The following is a 20,317-nucleotide window of genomic DNA, read 5'->3' on the forward strand; positions in this document are numbered from 1 at the left end:
AAAGATCTTTGTGGTCACTTTTGGTAAAAGTGCTATCCATTTACAGTACCTCTTATATATTTTGGTAACACATTATTTACAGTCCTATTACAGTCTTAAAAAAATTAAAAAAAAATAACTGGTACCTATTTCAGAGAATCATTTAGTTTTTTATTTAGCCTATAACAAAATCATGTTTTTTTTGCTTGTTTCGATGAATCCTCTCCCCGTAAAAAGAAAAGGTAACAATAATAATTATCATTATTATTATTATTATGTGGTCCTTATTATGTGGTCCTTGTGTTTGATTCCCATGGCGGACTAGTATGAAAAAGTATAAAGATGTATTCACTGTAATTCGCTTTGGATATGAGTCTGATAAATGACAAATTTTAAATTACGTCACTCATAATATTTAGTACATTTCTTACACCAAATATAGACATTCTATAATAATAGTTGTTTCGGAATGTTATATAATTAAATAAACTGATTGAAACAAACACGACTCAAAGCTGTCAGTGTTGTTGGAGCCATGCTCCTTACAGTTTACAGTAAACAGATTCCACCATGGTTTCAACACAGAGCCCATATCGACACGCTCCTCTATACACATCATGTCATCCAGTCCAGAGAGACCTGATATCACAACAAGCATCGACATCCTGCAGCAGTGTCCTGAGTCTCGATCCTTCACACACAGCTCCTATAGGAGCAGTGCAGTGGGTTAGCACACTAGTGGTGCGTGGGTGATCTGTTTGTTCACCCGCACCGCCTGCAATTATTACTAACTCAGCTGCAACCGCCCCAGCTATATGTGAAAGGCCCGCACCCGACCCTAAACCGCAAACATAGAAAATGTGCTGCAGGCTACAGTCAGAGATGGCCCCAAAAAAATTTGGACAGGGGGTTCAGGGTTTTTAGTTTTTGGCCTAATTTAGATGTTTCTGCTGAGAATTTCCTACATTTTGGTAGTCTATTTGTTTGTCAACTTGTCTGTAATTAGATACATGCAGATTCTCTTCAGTCATTATATGTTGCCCTAGAGGACTAAATAAACCCATGAACACTTCGTCAGGCTAGGGTCTATTTATCTCCACTTCCTGTCTGACTGACATGCCCAAAGTAAACTGCCTTACTCAGGCCCAGATGCCAGGATATGCATGTAATTGGTACAATTGGATAGAAAACACATTGAAGTTTGTAGAAATGTTAAAATAATGTATGAGACTAACACAATTAATATGGTAGGAGAAAATCCAAAGAAAAACCAACCAGATTCTTTTTTTTTGAGAGCCCATGCTCTTACAATGGAAAGCTATGGGTCCTATGCAATTCCAGCTCCCAGATTGCAATTCCTATGGCTTCCACTAGATGTCAACAGTCTTTGTTCAAGGTTTCAGGCTTGTTTCTTCCCAAACGAGGAACAATTTTGTGTTTTGGTACTGGGAGTCAGAGTTGGAAATCAGCACGCGACGAAGAGGACGTGCACTTGCTAATTTTACTTTTCTATTGAACATACTTCTTTCCATATGAAATATTATAGTTTAATTACATTTTAGAGTACCTGAGGATTAAATAGAAATGTATTTGGACTTGTTTTAACAAAGTTTAGCGGTAGCTTTTGGGATTCCTTTCTCTGCATGTTCAACGAGTGGATTACTCAAATCGATGGCGCCATCTAAACTGACTTTTTGGGATATAAAGGATTTTATCTAACAAAACGACCATGCATGTTGTAGCTGGGTCCCTTGGGATTGCAAATCAGAGGAAGATCTTCAAAAGGTAAGTGAACATTTAATCGCTATTTGTGGTTTTACTTATGCTTGTTGAAAAATATTTTGATGTGGGGTGCCTTCCTCAAACAATTGCATGGCATGTTTTCGCTGTAAAGCCTATTGTAAATCGGACAATGCAGTTAGATTAACAAGAATTTAAGCTTTTAACAGATATAAGACACTTGTATATACCTAGATGTTTATTAATATCTATAATTTTTATTATTATTTATTTGAATTGCGCACCCTCCAATTTCACCAGAGTTAAAGAAAGATTTTCTGTTCAAAATATCCAAATGGCATCAGTTTAATCGGTTTTAAGGAAATAGAAAACGACCCAAAATCTTTCTGATAAGATAACAGTTTGGCTTGGATGCATATTTTATGTGTTTGAAATACTATCAGCTTTTATGACGCTGATAAAGATAACACTTCTACAGACGGTCCCTATCTGCAACATATACATTTGGTGTATCATTTTACTGCAAGAAATGCTTAATTCAGCAGGAGTTAATATTAAGGCTATGTGAGAGTTTGTAGACCTACATTCAGTTTCCAGATTTCAGTTTCCATTCAACCCATCTGAACAGTAGGCTACAGTTCCCTTGAAGTGTCATAGGCCTATTTGATGTCCCAGTCCTGTGACTGTTGAATTTGTATAGCGCCTCACACTTCACAATCATCACACAGTATTCACTGCTATCATCCTCTTTTACCACTTCAATAAATCTTTCCTAAACACTGTTTTCCTGGACATTCCTTCTCTTTATTTTCAACTCTCCATTTCACAGCTTTTCTCTTATTGAATTAAACTTAAACATTGTTCTTACTTTTTCTGCCCATTCGCAAAAGCATTTGGTGATTGGCGTGTAAGCTTTTTTCCGCGCATTGAGATAGACACTAAAGCTTAGGGTTACACAGTAATGCCAGAGAGGAAACATTTTTACCAGCAAGTCACATGTGCAACCAGAGGGAAAAAAAATCTAGACCACCTTTAGTCCACACACAGAGATGCATACAAAGCTCTCCCTCACCCTCCATTTGGCAAATCTGACCATCATTTTATACTCCATAATTCTAACCATCAAACAGCAAAGCATCAATTCAGGACTAAAATTGAATCCTACTATACCGGCTCTGACGCTCATCGGATATGGCAGGGCTTGCAAACTATTACAGACTACAAAGGGAAACCCAGACGTGAGCTGCCCAGTGATGCGAGCTTACCAGACGAGCTAAATGCCTTTTATGCTCGCTTCGAGGCAAGCAACACTGAAGCATGCATGAAGGCACCAGTTGTTCCGGACGACTGTGTGATCACGCTCTCCGTAGCCAATGTGAGCAAGACCTTTAAACAGGTCAACATTCACAAATCCGCGGGGCCAGATGGATTACCAGGACGTGTACTGCAAGCATGCTCGGACCAACTGGCAAGTGTCTTCACCGACATTTTCAACCTTGCCCTGACCGAGTCTGTAATACCTACATGTTTCAAGCAGACCACCATAGTCCCTGTGCCCAAGGAAGCGAAGGTAACCTGCCTAAATGATTACCACCCCGTAGCACTCACATCGGTAGCCATGACGTGATTTGAAAGGCTGGTTAATGCTCACATCAACAACATCCTCCCGGATACCCTAGACCCACTCCAATTTGCATACCACCCCAATAGATTCACAAATGACGCAATCTCAATCGCACTCCACACTTCCCTTTCTCACCTGGACAAAAGGAACATCTATGTGAGAATGCTGTTCATTGACTACAGCTCAGCGTTCAACACCATCGTGTCCTCAAAGCTCACCACTAAGCTAAGGACCCTGGTACTAAACTCCTCCATCTGCAACTGGATCCTGGACTTCCTGATGGGCCGCCCCCAGGTGGTAAGGATAGGCAATAAGACGTCTGCCATGCTGATCCTCAACACTGTGGCCCCTCAGGGGTGTGTACTTAGTCCCCTCCTGTGCTCCCTGTTCACCCATGACTGCGTGGCCAAACACGACTCCAACACCATCATTAACCTCTTGGGGCTAGGTGGGACGCTAGCGTGCCACCCGTGGTGCACTCCATCAACAGCAGGTGCATTTCAAGAGCGGCAAATTTGAATCCAAATAAATGTCAAAATTCTAATTTTTCAAAAATACAACTATTTTACACCATTTGAAAGATAAACATCTCCTTAATCTAACCACGTTTTACGATTTCAAAAAGGTTTTACGGCGAAAGCATACATTTAGAGTATGTTAGGACAGTACATTTACAAGAGTTGTGTGTAATGTTTTGTCAAGTCAAAGACAGGGTCACCAAAACCATAAAACCAGCTAAAATGATGCACTAACCTTTTACAATCTCCATCAGATGACACTCCTAGGACATTATGTTAGACAATGCATGCATTTTTAGTTCTATCAAGTTCATATTTATATCCAAAAACAGCGTTTTACTATGGCATTGATGTTGAGGAAATCGTTTCCCTCCAATAACCGGCAGTCAAGTCAGCGTCACAAATTAAATAATTAAAATTAGAAAACATTGGTAAAATATTATATTGTCATTTAAAGAATTATAGATTTGCATCTCTTGAACTCAATCAACTTGAGGTAACCGATTTAATCTGGTTACCACTCCTACCCAGTAACTAGAATATGCATATACTTATTACATATGGATAGAAAACACCCTAAAGTTTCTAAAACTGTTTGAATGGTGTCTATGAGTATAACAGAACTCATTTGGCAGGCAAAAACCTGACAAGGTTTCAGGCAGGAAGTGGCCTGTCTGACAAGGTGTCGTTCTTCTTGTCTCTGTTTATTGAAGAGTGAGGATCTTAGCTGTCCCGTGACACTTCCTACGGCTGCCATAGGGTCTCAGAAGGTGGTAAAAAGCTGAATCGTGGCTTTGCAGGCTCTGGCTGAAAAAAAGTAGCGCGTTTGGGTAGTGGCTGGTTACAGTACTGTGAGACTCAGGCTCGTGCCCGCGTCGACCGAAAGCTTTGTTTACTTTCCTCTGTTTAGCTAAAAGGAGATTCCCGGTCGGAATATTATCGCTTTTTTACGAGAAAAATGGCATAAAAATTGATTATAAACAGCGGTTGACATGCTTCGAAGTACGGTAATGTAATATTTACATTTTTTTTGTCACGAATTGCGCCATGCGCACGACCCTGATTTACCATTTCAGATAGTGTCTGGGACGCACGAATAAAACGCCGCTATTCGGATATAACGATGGATTATTTTGGACCAAACCAACATTTGTTATTGAAGTAGCAGTCCTGGGAGTGCATTCTGACGAAGACAACAAAAGGTAATCAAACTTTTATAATAGTAAACCTGATATTGGTGAGTGTTAAACTTGCCGGGTGTCTAAATAGCTAGCCCGTGATGCCTGGGCTATGTACTTAGAATATTGCAAAATGTGCTTTCACCAAAAAGCTATTTTAAAATCGGACATATCGAGTGCATAGAGGAGTTCTGTATCTATAATTCTTAAAATAATTGTTATGCTTTTTGTGAACGTTTATCGTGAGTAATTTAGTAAATTCTTAGTGAATTCGCCGGAAGTTTGCGGGGGTATGCTAGTTCTGAACGTCACATGCTAATGTAAAAAGCTGTTTTTTGATATAAATATGAACTTGATTGAACAAAACATGCATGTATTGTATAACATAATGTCCTAGGGTTGTCATCTGATGAAGATCATCAAAGGTTAGTGCTGCATTTAGCTGTCTTCTGGGTTTTTGTGACATTATATGCTAGCTTGAAAAATGGGTGTCTGATTATTTCTGGCTTGGTACTCTGCTGACATAATCTAATGTTTTGCTTTCGTTGTAAAGCCTTTTTGAAATCGGACAGTGTGGTTAGATAAAGGAGAGTCTTATCTTTAAAATGCTGTGAAATAGTCATATGTTTGAAAAATTGAAGTTTTTGTATTTTTGAGGAATTTGTAATTCGCGCCACGCCTATCATTGGATATTGGAGCAGGTGTTCCGCTAGCGGAACGTCTAGATGTAAGAGGTTATCTATGCATAGTCACTTCACCCCTACCAGATGTACAAATGACTTCTAACCCCACACACTACCCCCTGTATATAGCCTCGTTATTGTATTGTGTTACTTATTATTCTTTTTTTATTTTGTTTATTTGGTAAATATTTTCTTAACTCTTCTTGAACTGCACTTTTGGTTAAAGGTTGTAAAGTAAGCATTTCACGGTAAGGTCTATACTTGTTGTATTCGGCGCATGTGACAAATAAAGTTTGATTTAATTTGATTTGAGTATAAAAATAACGGAGAAAAATACCTCAGTGTAGCCTATAGATATAAATTGTACAATAATGTAATAATAATAAATCACACATCCATCCTTTCTCATCTGGAACCATCACACACACACCTCTTCAGGAGCTCCTATAGGAGCACTGGGTTAGCAGACCCATCATTTCTCATCTTGAACCATGAGTAAAAGGCTGATCCAGGTTTTTGGCTTCTTGATGTCAACACTGGGATTACTGGAGGATCACTCAGATAGTTGGCCAGGGAGGCTCCTGCATTGTCAAGGTGGCCTGGCAATGGTCCCACCTGTGGAAGGACTGCTTCACTGACTTGACAGCTTTCAACAACTGCAGATACTTCCCTGTGCTGTGGTCGGTCAAATGTTAGAACACTGTTCAAACATCTGACTTCAGGGTTTCTTCTATAGATTACAATGTAGGAGCTCTGCAAATTGATTCCCATCCTGTTGCATTCTCTCATACTTAAACATCACTTTGAATTATTGTCAATGAGAGAAGTTTGTAGCTTTATTCCAATGAAGAGAACTCTTGAAATGTTACTTTGTACTGATCTATAAAATGTTGACTTCTTCTTCTACTTATTCTAGCTTTGCCATGGCAGTGAGAGGTTTGCTCATGTGTGGGATAACTGTGTGGTTATCAGTGCAATATTTTGCTTTGTTTGGATGGAATGCACAGATATCAAAGGAGGATTTATTTTTATTTTTATTATCCGGATAGCTGGAAACACAGATAGCTGGATCCGTGTTTCACTTTGTCAGTGGTAAGTACTGTCCATGGCATGTTGAGCTCTACAAATGACAGAAATGTTCTTCCATCAACATTTCCTGGTATGATTGAAACCTCTTCTCAGACATAGCTGCATACTGCTTATATATCAACAGAGCGGCCAGGAAAATCTTCACTCACTCTTTAGAGCAGGGTTCCCCAACTGGCTGCCCGCGGGCCGAATTTGGCTCACAGGTGGTTTTATTTGGCTCCCCAAGTTTTCAGATTTTTAAAAATAATTTACATTTTCATTGTTGGACATAAAAGGCTGTAAAAACACCAGCTCCAAGTGATTAGAATTTTGGGAATCTGTTCAAGTATTTTCACGTATTATAGAAAGGCACATGATTGTATGCTGTACAAATGTAAGCAAGGTTTGAAATGATTATTTTTTAGTAAAATATTATATCTCCTTGGGCTTCTTCCCTGACCATCTCCTCACGAAAAAATTGGCGCGTTGCTGAATCTAGTTGATGATCCCTGCTTTAGCATCAGGAATCCTACAGTAAGGTTAATATTTCAAAGGTCTACTTTATGCTGATTGAGATTAAAAGTGCAACTTAATTAGGGCTTTGCATCCCGCTAGCGGGACAACTTCCGGTGAAACTGGAGGGCATGCAATTCAAGAAATAATCATAAAAATGATGGCTATTAAACATGTAGGTACATACAAGTGTCTGATATCGGTTGAAAGCTTAAATTCTTGTTAATCTAACTGCACTGTTCGATTTACAGTAGCCATTACAGCGAAAGCATGCCATGCGATTGTTTGAGGACGGCGCCCCACATCAAAATATTTTTACAACGGCACAGGTTTCATAAATTCACAAATAGCGATTCACTTACTTTTTGAAAATCTTCCTCTGATTTGTCATCCAAAGGGTTCGAGCTATAACATGTAGTGTTGTTTTGTTAGATAACATCCTTCTTTATACTCTTTATATTGTCTTCATTGCTCGCCCAAACACGAATTTCCAAGAGTGTGTGCTACTAAAACTCGTATTTCTTACTCGTTTTGGAAGTTACAAGCCTGAAACCTTGAACATAGATTGCGGACACCTAGTGGAAGCCATATGAATTGCGTCCTGGGAGCTAGAATTCGATATGCCCCTATACTTTCCATTGTAAGAGCATGGGCTCTCAAAAAAATTATCTGGTTGGTTTTTCTTTTGGATTTTGTCCTACCATATCTATTGTGTTATAGTCTCATACATTATTTTAACATTTCTACAAACTTCAAAGTGTTTTCTTTCCAGTGGTACCAATTATTTGCATATCCTGACTTCAGGGCCTGAGCAACAGGCAGTTTACTTTGGGAATGTCAGTCAAGTGGAAATTGAGAAAAAAAGACCCTAGCCCTAACAAGGTTTACAGCTGCAAATGTTACAGTATGTTACTGATTTATGCTTTCTAATCTATACTAATCTAAACTAATCTATACTTGGATTGTTGGGAGCTTTTTGAATAATTTAAGAACCATTTTTGGTTTTAGGTAAAACCCTTTTGGGTTTGTAGAACCCTCTGTGGAAAATGGTTTTACCTGCAACCAAAACGGGTTCTTCAATGGTTCTCCTATGGGGACAGCTGAAAAACCATTTTAGGTTCTAGATACACTCTTAGAAAAAAAGGTGCTATCAGAATGACAACCATTCATTATATCTCTGAACAGTAAGATCACAATGTTCATGCATGCCATCATTACGTTGCCTTCATCCAATAATGGCAATACATTTTTTTTAATCAAAATGCATTTTTTTGGGCAGAAATGCCTACTGGAACATGTGAACTTAATAAAGAACTGGTATGCCATCTGTAAATACAAATACAATTGTTAAATTACAAGCCTAGTTGGTTTAGCCACAGAAAAAGCTAGCAACCTTCCCGCTAGCAATGATTGGCTGAGATAATGAGTGTGCTGGACATGCCGAGAGATGAGTTTGGATTGGTCAACCCTGCATTTTATTTTAGATATATTGCGTAGTAGAACTGCATAAGTGTTGCTCTCCACTTTCTGGAGGACCGAGTTTTGAAATCAGTGGAATTAGAGTATGATAGCTAAGGAGATGGAGAAAACAGCTGTCTCAAACTAAGGGCAATCATGGCATCTGTGACAGGGAGAAGCTTCCATCATGATGTATACAGGTAAGATAGTCTAGTTAGCTACATTTTCAGATATTGCACATTTCTAATTTTGACAGAAAGTCATTTTACTTTCAAGTTAAAGTGCACTGTTAGCTAGCTAGCTGGCTCGCTAGATAACAGTATGGGTATGATCTTATTATTCGTATCGCAGAGCCATTTGCTTTGGTAGTTATAGCCTAATGTTAGCTAGTTAACATTGAACCTGGTTGGTTAGCTACCTGCAGATTCATGCAGGTTAGTAACGTCATGAGTTGGGATTATGGTTAATTAATTACTGAGCTAGCTAGCTACATGTCTTAAAATGGTTACTTGCATTGCATTTGTTAATAGAATGTGACTGTGAAAACCGTTGATAGACGTAGCTGGTAAATTTGCTCTGGCTATCTACTCCGATTTCAGAGCACTCTCGACTGAGTGTGCCAGAGCGCAGAGTAACTGACAAATTTACGTTGGCAAAAAAAACATAAATTGTTTCCAGCAGCACAGTTGCAGTCACCAACGCTCTGGATAACAGCCTAACCAGCCCCGCTAGGGCGAGTAAAATGGTCAGTGAAATGTTCTCTTATTTGTGTCTGGAATCAAATCAAATCAAATGTATTTATATAGCCCTTCGTACATCAGCTGATATCTCAAAGTGCTGTACAGAAACCCAGCCTAAAACCCCAAACAGCAAGCAATGCATGTGAAAGAAGCACGGTGGCTAGGAAAAACTCCCTAGGAAAAACTCCCTAGAAAGGCCAAAAACCTAGGAAGAAACCTAGAGAGGAACCAGGCTATGAGGGGTGGCCAGTCCTCTTCTGGCTGTGCAGGGTGGATATTATAACAGAACATGGTCAAGATGTTAAAATGTTCATAAATGACCAGCATGGTCAAATAATAATAATCATAGTAGTTGTCGAGGGTGCAACAAGCACGTCCGGTGAACAGGTCAGGGTTCCATAGCCGCAGGCAGAACAGTTGAAACTGGAGCAGCAGCACGGCCAGGTGGACTGGGGACAGCAAGGAGTCATCATGCCAGGTAGTCCTGAGGCATGGTCCTAGGGCTCAGGTCCTCCGAGAGAAAGACAGAAAGAGAGAAAGAGAGAATTAGAGAGAGCATATTTAAATTCACACAGGACACCGGATAAGACAAGAGAAATACTCCAGATGTAACAGACTGACCCTAGCCCCCCGACACAAACTACTGCAGCATAAATACTGGAGGCTGAGACAGGAGGGATCAGAAGACACTGTGGCCCCATCCGATGATACCCCCGGACAGGGCAAACAGGCAGGATATAACCCCACCCACTTTGCCAAAGCACAGCCCCCACACCACTAGAGGGATGTCTCCAACCACCAACTTACCGTCCTAAGACAAGGCCGAGTATAGCCCACAACAATCTCCGCCATGGCACAACCCAAGGGGGGGGCGCCAACCCAGACAGGAAGACCACGTCAGTGACTCAACCCACTCAAGTGACGCACCCCTCCCATGGACGGCATGGAAGCACACCAGTAAGCCAGTGACTCAGCCCCTGTAATAGGGTTAGAGGCAGAGAATCCCAGTGGAAAGAGGGGAACCGGCAAGGCAGAAACAGCAAGGGCGGTTCGTTGCTCCAGCCTTTCCGTTCACCTTCACACTCCTGGGACAGACTATACTTAATCATAGGACCTACTGAAGAGATAAGTCTTCAGTAAAGACTTAAAGGTTGAGACTGAGTCTGCGTCTCTCACATTGGTAGGCAGACCATTCCATAAAAATGGAGCTCTATAGGAGAAAGCCCTACCTCCAGCCGTTTGCTTAGAAATTCTAGGGACAATTAGGAGGCCTGCGTCTTGTGACCGTAGCGTACGTGTAGGTATGTACGGCAGGACCAAATCGGAAAGATAGGTAGGAGCAAGCCCATGTAATGCTTTGTAGGTTAGCAGTAAAACCTTGAAATCAGCCCTTGCCTTAACAGGAAGCCAGTGTAGGGAGGATAGCACTGGAGTAATATGATCAAATTTTTTGGTTCTAGTCAGGATTCTAGCAGCCGTATTTAGCACTAACTGAAGTTTGTTTAGTGCTTTATCCGGGTAGCCGGAAAGTAGAGCATTGCAGTAGTCCAGCCTAGAAGTAACAAAAGCATGGATTAATTTTTCTGCGTCATTTTTGGACAGAAAGTTTCTGATTTTTGCAATGTTACGTAGATGGAAAAAAGCTGTCCTTGAAACAGTCTTGATATGTTCATCAAAAGAGAGATCAGGGTCCAGAGTAACGCCGAGGTCCTTCACAGTTTTATTTGAGACGACTGTACAACCATCCAGATTAATTGTCAGATTCAACAGAAGATCTCTTTGTTTCTTGGGACCTAGAACAAGCATCTCTGTTTTGTCCGAGTTTAAAAGTAGAAAGATCGCAGCCATCCACTTCTTTATGTCTGAAACACAGGCTTCTAGCGAGGGCAATTTTGGGGCTTCACCATGTTTCATTGAAATGTACAGCTGTGTGTCGTCCGCATAGCAGTGAAATTTAACATTATGTTTTCAAATGACATCCCCAAGAGGTAAAATATATAGTGAAAACAATAGTGGTCCTAAAACGGAACCTTGAGGAACACCGAAATTTACAATTGATTTGTCAGAGGACAAACCATTCACAGAGACAAACTGATATCTTTCCGACAGATAAGATCTAAACCAGGCCAGGACTTGTCCATGTAGACCAATTTGGGTTTCCAATCTCTCCAAAAGAATGTGGTGATCGATGGTATCAAAAGCGGCACTAAGATCTAGGAGCACGAGGACAGATGCAGAGCCTCGGTCTGACGTCATTAAAAGGTCATTTACCACCTTCACAAGTGCAGTCTCAGTGCTATGATGGGGTCTGAAACCAGACTGAAGCGTTTCGTATACATTGTTTGTCTTCAGGAAGGCAGTGAGTTGCTGTGCAACAGCTTTTTCAAAATTTTTTGAGAGGAATGGAAGATTCGATATAGGCCGATAGTTTTTTATAATTTCTGGGTCAAGATTCGGCTTTTTCAAGAGAGGCTTTATTACTGCCACTTTTAGTGAGCTTGGTACACATCCGGTGGATAGAGAGCCGTTTATTATGTTCAACATAGGAGGGCCAAGCACAGGAAGCAGCTCTTTCAGTAGTTTAGTTGGAATAGGGTCCAGTATGCAGCTTGAGGGTTTGGAGGCCATGATTATTTTCATCATTGTGTCAAGAGATATAGTACTAAAACACTTTAGTATCTCCCTTGATCCTAGGTCCTGGCAGAGTTGTGTAGACTCAGGACAATGGAGCTTTGGAGGAATACCCAGATTTAAAGAGGAGTCCGTAATTTGCTTTCTAATGATCATGATCTTTTCCTCAAAGAAGTTCATACATTTATTACTGCTGAAGTGAAAGCCATCCTCCATTTGTGAAGGCTGCTTTTTAGTTAGCTTTGCGACAGTATCAAAAAGAAATTTCGGATTGTTCTTATTTTCCTCAATTAAGTTGGAAAAATAGGATGATCGAGCAGCAGTGAGGGCTCTTCGATACTGCACGGTACTGTCTTTCCAAGCTAGTCGGAAGACTTCCAGTTTGTTGTGGCGCCATTTCCGTTCCAATTTTCTGGAAGCTTGCTTCAGAGCTCGTGTATTTTCTGTATACCAGGGAGCTAGTTTCTTATGACAGATGTTTTTAATTTTTAGGGGTGCAACTGCATCTAGGGTATTGCGCAAGGTTAAATTGAGTTCCTCGGTTAGGTGGTTAACTGATTTTTGTCCTCTGACGTCCTTGGGTAGGCAGAGGGAGTCTGGAAGGGCATCAAGGAATCTTTGGGTTGTCTGAGAATTTATAGCACGACTTTTAATGCTCCTTGGTTGGGGTCTGAGCAGATTATTTGTTGCGATTGCAAACGCAATAAAATGGTGGTCCGATAATCCAGGATTATGAGGAAAAACATTAAGATCCACAACATTTATTCCATGGGACAAAACTAGGTCCAGAGTATGACTGTGGCAGTGAGTAGGTCCAGAGACATGTTGGACAAAACCCACTGAGTCGATGATGGCTCCGAAAGCCTTTTGGAGTGGGTCTGTGGACTTTTCCATGTGAATGTTAAAGTCACCAAAAATTAGAATATTATCTGCTATGACTACAAGATCCGATAGGAATTCAGGGAACTCAGTGAGGAACACTGCATATGGCCCAGGAGGCCTGTAAACAGTAGCTATAAAAAGTGAGTGAGTAGGCTGCATAGATTTCATGACTAGAAGCTCAAAAGACGAAAACGTCATTGTTTTTTTTTTTGTAAATTGAAATTTGCTATCGTAAATGTTAGCAACACCTCCGCCTTTGCCGGATGCACGGGGGTATGGTCACTAGTGTAACCAGGGGGTGAGGCCTCATTTAACACAGTAAATTCATCAGGCTTAAGCCATGTTTCAGTCAGGCCAATCACATCAAGATTATGATCAGTGATTAGTTCATTGACTATAACTGCCTTGGAAGTGAGGGATCTAACATTAAGTAACCCAATTTTGAGATGTGAGGTATCACAATCTCTTTCAATAATGGCAGGAATGGAGGAAGTCTTTATACTAGTGAGATTGCTAAAGCGAACACCGCCATTTTTAATTTTGCCCAACCTAGATCGAGGCACAGACACGGTCTCAATGGGGAAAGCTGAGCTGACTACGCTGACTGTGCTAGTGGCAGACTCCACTAAGCTGGCAGGCTGGCTAACAGCCTGCTGCCTGGCCTGCGCCCTATTTCATTGTGGAGCTAGAGGAGTTAGTGCCCTGTCTATGTTCGTAGATAAGATGAGAGCACCCCTCCAGCTAGGATGGAGTCCGTCACTCCTCAACAGGCCAGGCTTGGTCCTGTTTGTGGGTGAGTCCCAGAAAGAGGGCCAATTATCTACAAATTCTATCTTTTGGGAGGGGCAGAAAACAGTTTTCAACCAGCGATTGAGTTGTGAGACTCTACTGTAGAGCTCATCACTCCCCCTAACTGGGAGGGGGCCAGAGACAATTAATCGATGCCGACACATCTTTCTAGCTGATTTACATGCTGAAGCTATGTTGCGCTTGGTGACCTCTGACTGTTTCATCCTAACATCGTTGGTGCCGACGTGGATAACAATATCTCTATACTCTCTACACTCGCCAGTTTTAGCTTTAGCCAGCACCGTCTTTAGATTAGCCTTAACGTCGGTAGCCCTGCCCCCTGGTAAACAGTGTATGATCGCTGGATGATTCGTTTTTAGTCTAATACTGCGGGTAATGGAGTCGCCAATGACTAGGGTTTTCAATTTGTCAGAGCTAATGGTGGGAGCCGTCGGCGTCTCAGACCCCACAACGGGAGGAGTAGAGACCAGAGAAGTCTCGGCCTCTGACTCGCTTAATGGGGAGAACCGGTTGAAAGTTTCTGTCGGCTGAATAAGCGACACCGGTTGAGCATTCCTACAGCGTTTCCCTCCAGAAGCCATGAGAAAGTTGTCCGGCTGCGGGGACCGTGCGAGGGGGTTTATACTAACGTTACTATCTGTACTTACTGGTGGCACAGACGCTGTTTCATCCTTTCCTACACTGAAATTGCCCTTGCCTAACGATTGCGTCTGAAGCTGGGCTTGCAGCACAGCTATCCTTGCCGTAAGGCGATCGTTCTCCTGTATATTATTAGTACAACGACTGCAATTAGAAGGCATCATGTTAATGTTACTTAGCTTCGGCTGTTTGAAGTCCTGACGAACCATGTCCAGATAAAACCTCCGGGGTGAAAAAGTTGAATGAAAAAAGTGAGGAAAAAGTAAAAATATACGGTAATGAAAAAGTAAAAACCGTCAGGTAGCAAAATAAGATCGGCAAAAAAACGCACAGCAGCGTAAACAAGTCTGCAGGGTGTGACCGGAAACTCAGCCTTGTCTCAGGGTAGTAAGTTGGTGGTCTGTTGATATCCCTCTAGTGGTGTGGGGGCTGTGCTTTGGCAAAGTGGTTCGGGTAATATCCTGCCTGGTTGGCTCTGTCCGGGGGTATCTATGCTGCAAAAGTGTATGTGTCGAGGGGCTAGGGTCAGTCTGTTATAATTATATTGTGTCCTGTGTGAATTTAAGTATTCTCTCTCTCTCTCTTTCTCACTCTTGCTCTCTCTCGCTCTCTCTCTCCATCTCTACCGCACCTGCTGTCCCGACCTCTGAATGCTTGGCTATGAAAAGCCAACTGACATTTACTCCTGAGGTGCTGACGTGTTGCACACTCTACAACCACAGTGATGATTATTATTTGACCCAGCTGGTCACCTATGAACTTTTGAACGTCTTGAAGAACAATCTGGCCTTAATGGCCATGCATTCTTATGATCTCCACCTGACACAGCCAGAAGATGACAGGCCAACCCTCAGAACCTGCTTCCTATGTAGGTTTCTTCCTAGGTTCCTGTCTTTCTAGGGAGGTTTTCCTATCCACGGGCTTCTACATCTGCATTGTTTGCTGTTTGGGGTTTTAAACTGGATTTCTGTGAAAGCACTTTGACATCTGCTGATGTAAAAAGGGCTTTATACATACATTTGATTGACTGTGCTTCGTGGTCGTGTTTCCATACCTCTTGACATTTCCTCCTGAAGGACAACAGTCTTGATGGGATGCTCCCCTGTCTGTTCGTCTGGCCCCTGCCTGACTATTCCCCCCTCTTGTTTTTTGAGCAGGTTCCACTCCTGTAGTAAGGTTTTGATGAGCTGGGGTGCTGCTTGCCATGCTGGGTTGTCCAAAGGCTAGCCCTGGTCTAACAGTGCTCAGACATTTTGAAGGGTCTCGTCGGTCTGTTGCCAAACACTCCAGGGCCATGTGTTTGGTGGGTCCCCCTCAAACGAACAGGGTCTGGGGCATCTCTTTGCCTCCTTTCTCTGGAAGCATAGAGAGGATATTGGTGTTGATGTTGTGGCCTTCTGGATGGTACCAGATGTTGAACTGGTAGTTTGCCAATTGTGTGACTCAGCGCTGCTCGACTACCCCAAGGTTGGCTGTACACCGATGGACAAGCGGGTTATTGTCAGTGTAAACAGTGAAATTGGATCCCCACAGGTAAGGGTTAAACTTCTCTATTACCTCCTATTTCAGTCTCAGCAGTTCCAGCTTGTAGTAGCTGTAGTTTTGGTAATATCGCTCGGTCGGGATCAAGCTCAGGCTGCCATAGGTGATGACCCTTTCCAGGCCCTCCTGCACTTGAGACAACACAGCCCATAGCCCTCGGAAGCATGCAAGTGGGTCAGGTAGGTTTGCTAAAGGTTTCTCTTAAGATTATTATTATAATTATTTATTTTTTATTATTATTATTATTTTTTTTTTAACCTCTTACATCTAGACGTTCCGCTAGCGGAACACCTGCTCCAATATCCAATGATAGGCGTGACGCGAATTACAAATTCCTCAAAAATACAAAAACTTCAATTTTTCAAACATATGACTATTTCACAGCATTTTAAAGACAAGACTCTCCTTTATCTAACCACACTGTCCGATTTCAAAAAGGCTTTACAGCAAAAGCAAAACATTAGATTATGTCAGCAGAGTACCAAGCCAGAAATAATCAGACACCCATTTTTCAAGCTAGCATATAATGTCACAAAAACCCAGAAGACAGCTAAATGCAGCACTAACCTTTGATGATCTTCATCAGATGACACACCTAGGACATTATGTTATACAATACATGCATGTTTTGTTCAATCAAGTTCATATTTATATCAAAAAACAGCTTTTTACATTAGCATGTGACGTTCAGAACTAGCAAACTTCCGGGGAATTTGCTAACAATTTACTAAATTACTCATGATAAACGTTCACAAAGAGCATAACAATTATTTTAAGAATTATAGATACAGAACTCCTCTATGCACTCGATATGTCCGATTTTAAAATAGCTTTTTGGTGAAAGCACATTTTGCAATATTCTAAGTACATAGCCCGCCATCACGGGCTAGCTATTTAGACACCCGGCAAGTTTAGCACTCACCAATATCAGATTTACTATTATAAATGTTTGATTACCTTTTGTTGTCTTCGTCAGAATGCACTCCCAGGACTTCTACTTCAATAACAAATGTTGGTTTGGTTCAAAATAATCCATAGTTATATCCAAACAGCGGCGTTTTGTTCGTGCGTTCAAGACACTATCCGAAAGGGTAAAGAAGGGTGACGAGCATGGCGCAATTCGTGACAAAAAAATTCTAAATATTCCATTACCCTACTTCGAAGCATGTCAACCGCTGTTTAAAATCAATTTTTATGCAATTTTTCTCATGAAAAAGCGATAATATTCTGACCGGGAATCTGCGTTTAGGTAAACAGACGAAAGAAAATGAAGCATTCGGTCGACTCGTGCGCGCACCTAAGCCCATAGTACTCTGATCGGCCACTTGCCAAAAGCGATAATGTGTTTCAGCCAGAGGCTGCCTCGATATCGTTCAGCTTTTTCCCGGGCTCTGAGAGCCTATGGGAGCCGTAGGAAGTATCACGTTATTGCAAAGATCCTCATTCTTCAATAAAAAGTGCCAAGATGAAACACAACTTGTCAGACAGGCCAATTCCTGCATGGAATCTTCTCAGGTTTTGGCCTGCCATATGAGTTCTGTTATACACACAGACACCATTCAAACAGTTTTAGAAACTTTAGGGTGTTTTCTATCCAAAGCCAATCATTATATGCATATTCTAGTTACTGGGCAGGAGTAGTAACCAGATTAAATCGGGTACGTTTTTTATCCGGCCATGTCAATACTGCCCCCTAGCCCTAACAGGTTAACGAGAGTCTTGTCTTTAAAATGGTGTAAAATAGTCATATGTTTGAGAAATTGAAGTAATAGCATTTCTAAGGTATTTGAATAACGCGCCACGGGATTTCACTGGCTGTTACGTAGGTGGGACGTAATCGTCCCACTGGCCCTAGAGAAGTTAAAGTTGAAAAAAAGTGATCTTTGTATGTAGTGTTTGAAATTGTATATAATTGTGATTTTTATAAATTCATGTAAATAAAACTTTCGATATGCAATAGCAAGAATGGAGTCATTATTGCAGAGATTTTGGTCAGCTTACTATTTTGTAAAACCTACAGCACAGGCTCTTGAAATCTCTATGGAAAATCATGACGATGACATAACATGAACAAACCTGTGTTTTTAGGCATAAATGAAACTAACTTTATGGCGGTAGGATCCTGGATATTATACCAATAACAAACATGGCATGGGTCAGCAAACACCTTGCATCTTCTTCCATCAGTGTGGAGCAAGTAGGTGTGATGATATACACAAAGACAGACTCCGGTGGCGAAGGGGCGGGGGTTGGTGGAGGTAGAAGGTGAGCCGTCTTTCTCCACACTAGCTCACATTTCTCCTCCGTTTGGGTTCTGACAGGAGCAGGCAACAGCTCTACTGCCATCTTTCCTCCCTCCTGTCTGGTGTCTTTGCACACAGAGGCAGCCATGAATTACAGGACAGTAGTAATGTACATGGAGATTGGCTGCTTTGTGGTCTGTGTGAGTGGATGGATCCTGGTCTGCTCTACAATGCCCACTGAGATATGGACCTGGTCTGAGGTAGAAAGCATTGTTCTGACCAGTTCAAACTACTTCTCCAACCTCTGGAAGGATTGCGTTTCTGATTCAACTGGAGTATCCGATTGCAAGGGTATCCCATCGATGTTCGGACTCAACTGTAAGTGAAGAATTCAAGTGGGTGAAGGAGTCTTTTTTTAAATTATAACAGCATGTCAAAATAATAAAACAACTGCAGTTGGTTATTCGAGAGACAAGAGGAAACTGTACCCAGGTACCATACGGCTATGGAACAATGGTATTGTGCAGATGTGAATTTAAACTTTCATGACCAAACCATGACCTCCTTCTTCCTCCTCCTGGACAGGGGACATCCATATGTGCCGGGCTCTGATCATCATCTCTATTATTTTGGGATTCTTCGGGGCCATTCTGGTCCTAGTCGGAATGAAGTGCACTAAGATAGGAGGATCTGAGGTTGCAAATGCAAGAGTGACTTTTGCTGGAGGGATGAACTATCTTGTGTCTGGTAAACATTTACATTTTTCTTGATGTTTACGTGGCAATTCTGATTGTTGGATTCCTGGGTGAACTCTAACAGTCGAGTTGTCTTGTTCCAGGGTTGTGTTCCATGATTGCATTCTCTTATTATGGAAACAAAATAAGAGCGGAATTTCAGGATCCCAATTTCAGGGCACAAAAGTGAGTAACATTTATCAATTCTATGTAGATAAAATGCTTAAAAAGGGGTTTAGATTTTGTATTCAGTAATATATGAAAACATTTCACAATTATTATGGTATAAGGGACGGTAAGGTGTTTACAGTGAAAATGCATGGGACAACTTCATGTCTTATTTTGACAGGTTTGAAATCGGAGTAGCTGTGTACATTGGCTGGGGAGGCTCCACCCTACTGGTCATTGGAGGCCTCATTTACAGTGTCTTTGCTGGGAAGGAAGCATGTCAGTCAAGGTGTGTTTTTTCTATGCATTTCATATAAGAAATCACATGCTCTAGATTTCAATTAATGTGCATAATAAAGGGGATCTATTGATGGTTCCATCTCAAATCCAACCTTCACAGCTCAAAGAATAAACACATGCCTGTCTACAAGCTCCCTGACGCCGACGTGGCACCTCCAGCTAAACCGACGTACAGACCGGTGTCAACAGCACTCACAGAGGGTGGAGAGAGCAGGGAGTCCAAGACCAGCAGAGTCAGCAGTGAGACTAGGAGAAGTGGGAGCAGTAGCAAGACACTCTCCAGTTTGAACGCGTATGTGTGACCTGCTCTAGTAGCCTACAGTTTGACATAATAAGCTATTCTGTATTCTCTCCATATTGCTGTGTAAATCCTTAAACTGTAGGGGACTGTGAATGAATGGTTAGTGAAGTTGCAATATAATAATAGCTCCGTAGCTTCTAAGTTTGACAATTGTGTTCTTACAAAAAAAAATTATCCATTGTTTGCTTTGTATTGTCCTAAATTTTATTTGTGAATAAAAGATCACAAACAAATAATCATGTTTTTAGTCATGAAACCCTACCTAACTTAAACCATACTTGATTTCCATTGCACCCCCATTTCAATCGATTAAACAATCATCATCGTCAGTTTAGTGTACAGCAGAGGCAAATATTGAATTTGTGATATAGACTTTAATTCACAATGAAATAGAACTGTGACTGAGCTACAGTTGTGCACGTTACACAGCCTCTGGCCCTCATTGAATGACACGCGGTTGCTACTTTTCTGCTGCCATGGCTCAACTCTGGGGGAGGGGGTTTCAACAAATGGTCCAATCAGAGTGACCCACGACCGGTATGCCAAATATATATTTTTTAACTATT

The 20,317-nt window shown here is 41.4% G+C and overlaps 1 protein-coding gene across 3 annotated transcripts; it reads left to right on the forward strand.

The window, feature by feature from the left end:
• Nucleotides 1-16,015: 16,015 nt before the first annotated feature.
• Nucleotides 16,016-19,987, forward strand: LOC106582430 (claudin-10). 3 transcript variants are annotated; one of them, XM_014165535.2, is made up of 7 exons: nt 16,016-16,184; nt 18,094-18,202; nt 18,327-18,626; nt 18,834-18,995; nt 19,087-19,168; nt 19,332-19,439; nt 19,551-19,987. In XM_014165535.2, the coding sequence occupies exons 2-7, from the start codon at nt 18,157-18,159 to the stop codon at nt 19,750-19,752; spliced, it is 900 nt and encodes a 299-aa protein (XP_014021010.1). In that variant the 5' UTR covers nt 16,016-16,184; nt 18,094-18,156; the 3' UTR covers nt 19,753-19,987. The 3 variants fall into 3 exon arrangements, with proteins under 3 accessions (XP_014021010.1, XP_014021011.1, XP_045560831.1); XM_014165536.2 differs by lacking the exon at nt 18,094-18,202 and having other exon boundaries at nt 16,027-16,184; XM_045704875.1 differs by lacking the exon at nt 18,094-18,202 and having other exon boundaries at nt 16,158-16,175.
• The last annotated feature ends 330 nt before the right edge of the window (nt 19,988-20,317 follow it).

The sequence above is a fragment of the Salmo salar genome, chromosome ssa21 (assembly GCF_905237065.1).
Source record: "Salmo salar chromosome ssa21, Ssal_v3.1, whole genome shotgun sequence".
Lineage (NCBI taxonomy): Eukaryota > Metazoa > Chordata > Actinopteri > Salmoniformes > Salmonidae > Salmo > Salmo salar.

Coding starts and splice junctions, on each gene's coding strand:
- LOC106582430 (XM_014165535.2), top strand. CDS start 18,157: ATGGGTCAGCAAACACCTTGCATCTTCTTCCATCAGTGTGGAGCAA. Junction 18,996..19,086: donor GATGAACTATCTTGTGTCTG/GTAAACATTTAC, acceptor GTCTTGTTCCAG/GGTTGTGTTCCATGATTGCA. Junction 19,440..19,550: donor AAGGAAGCATGTCAGTCAAG/GTGTGTTTTTTC, acceptor CAACCTTCACAG/CTCAAAGAATAAACACATGC.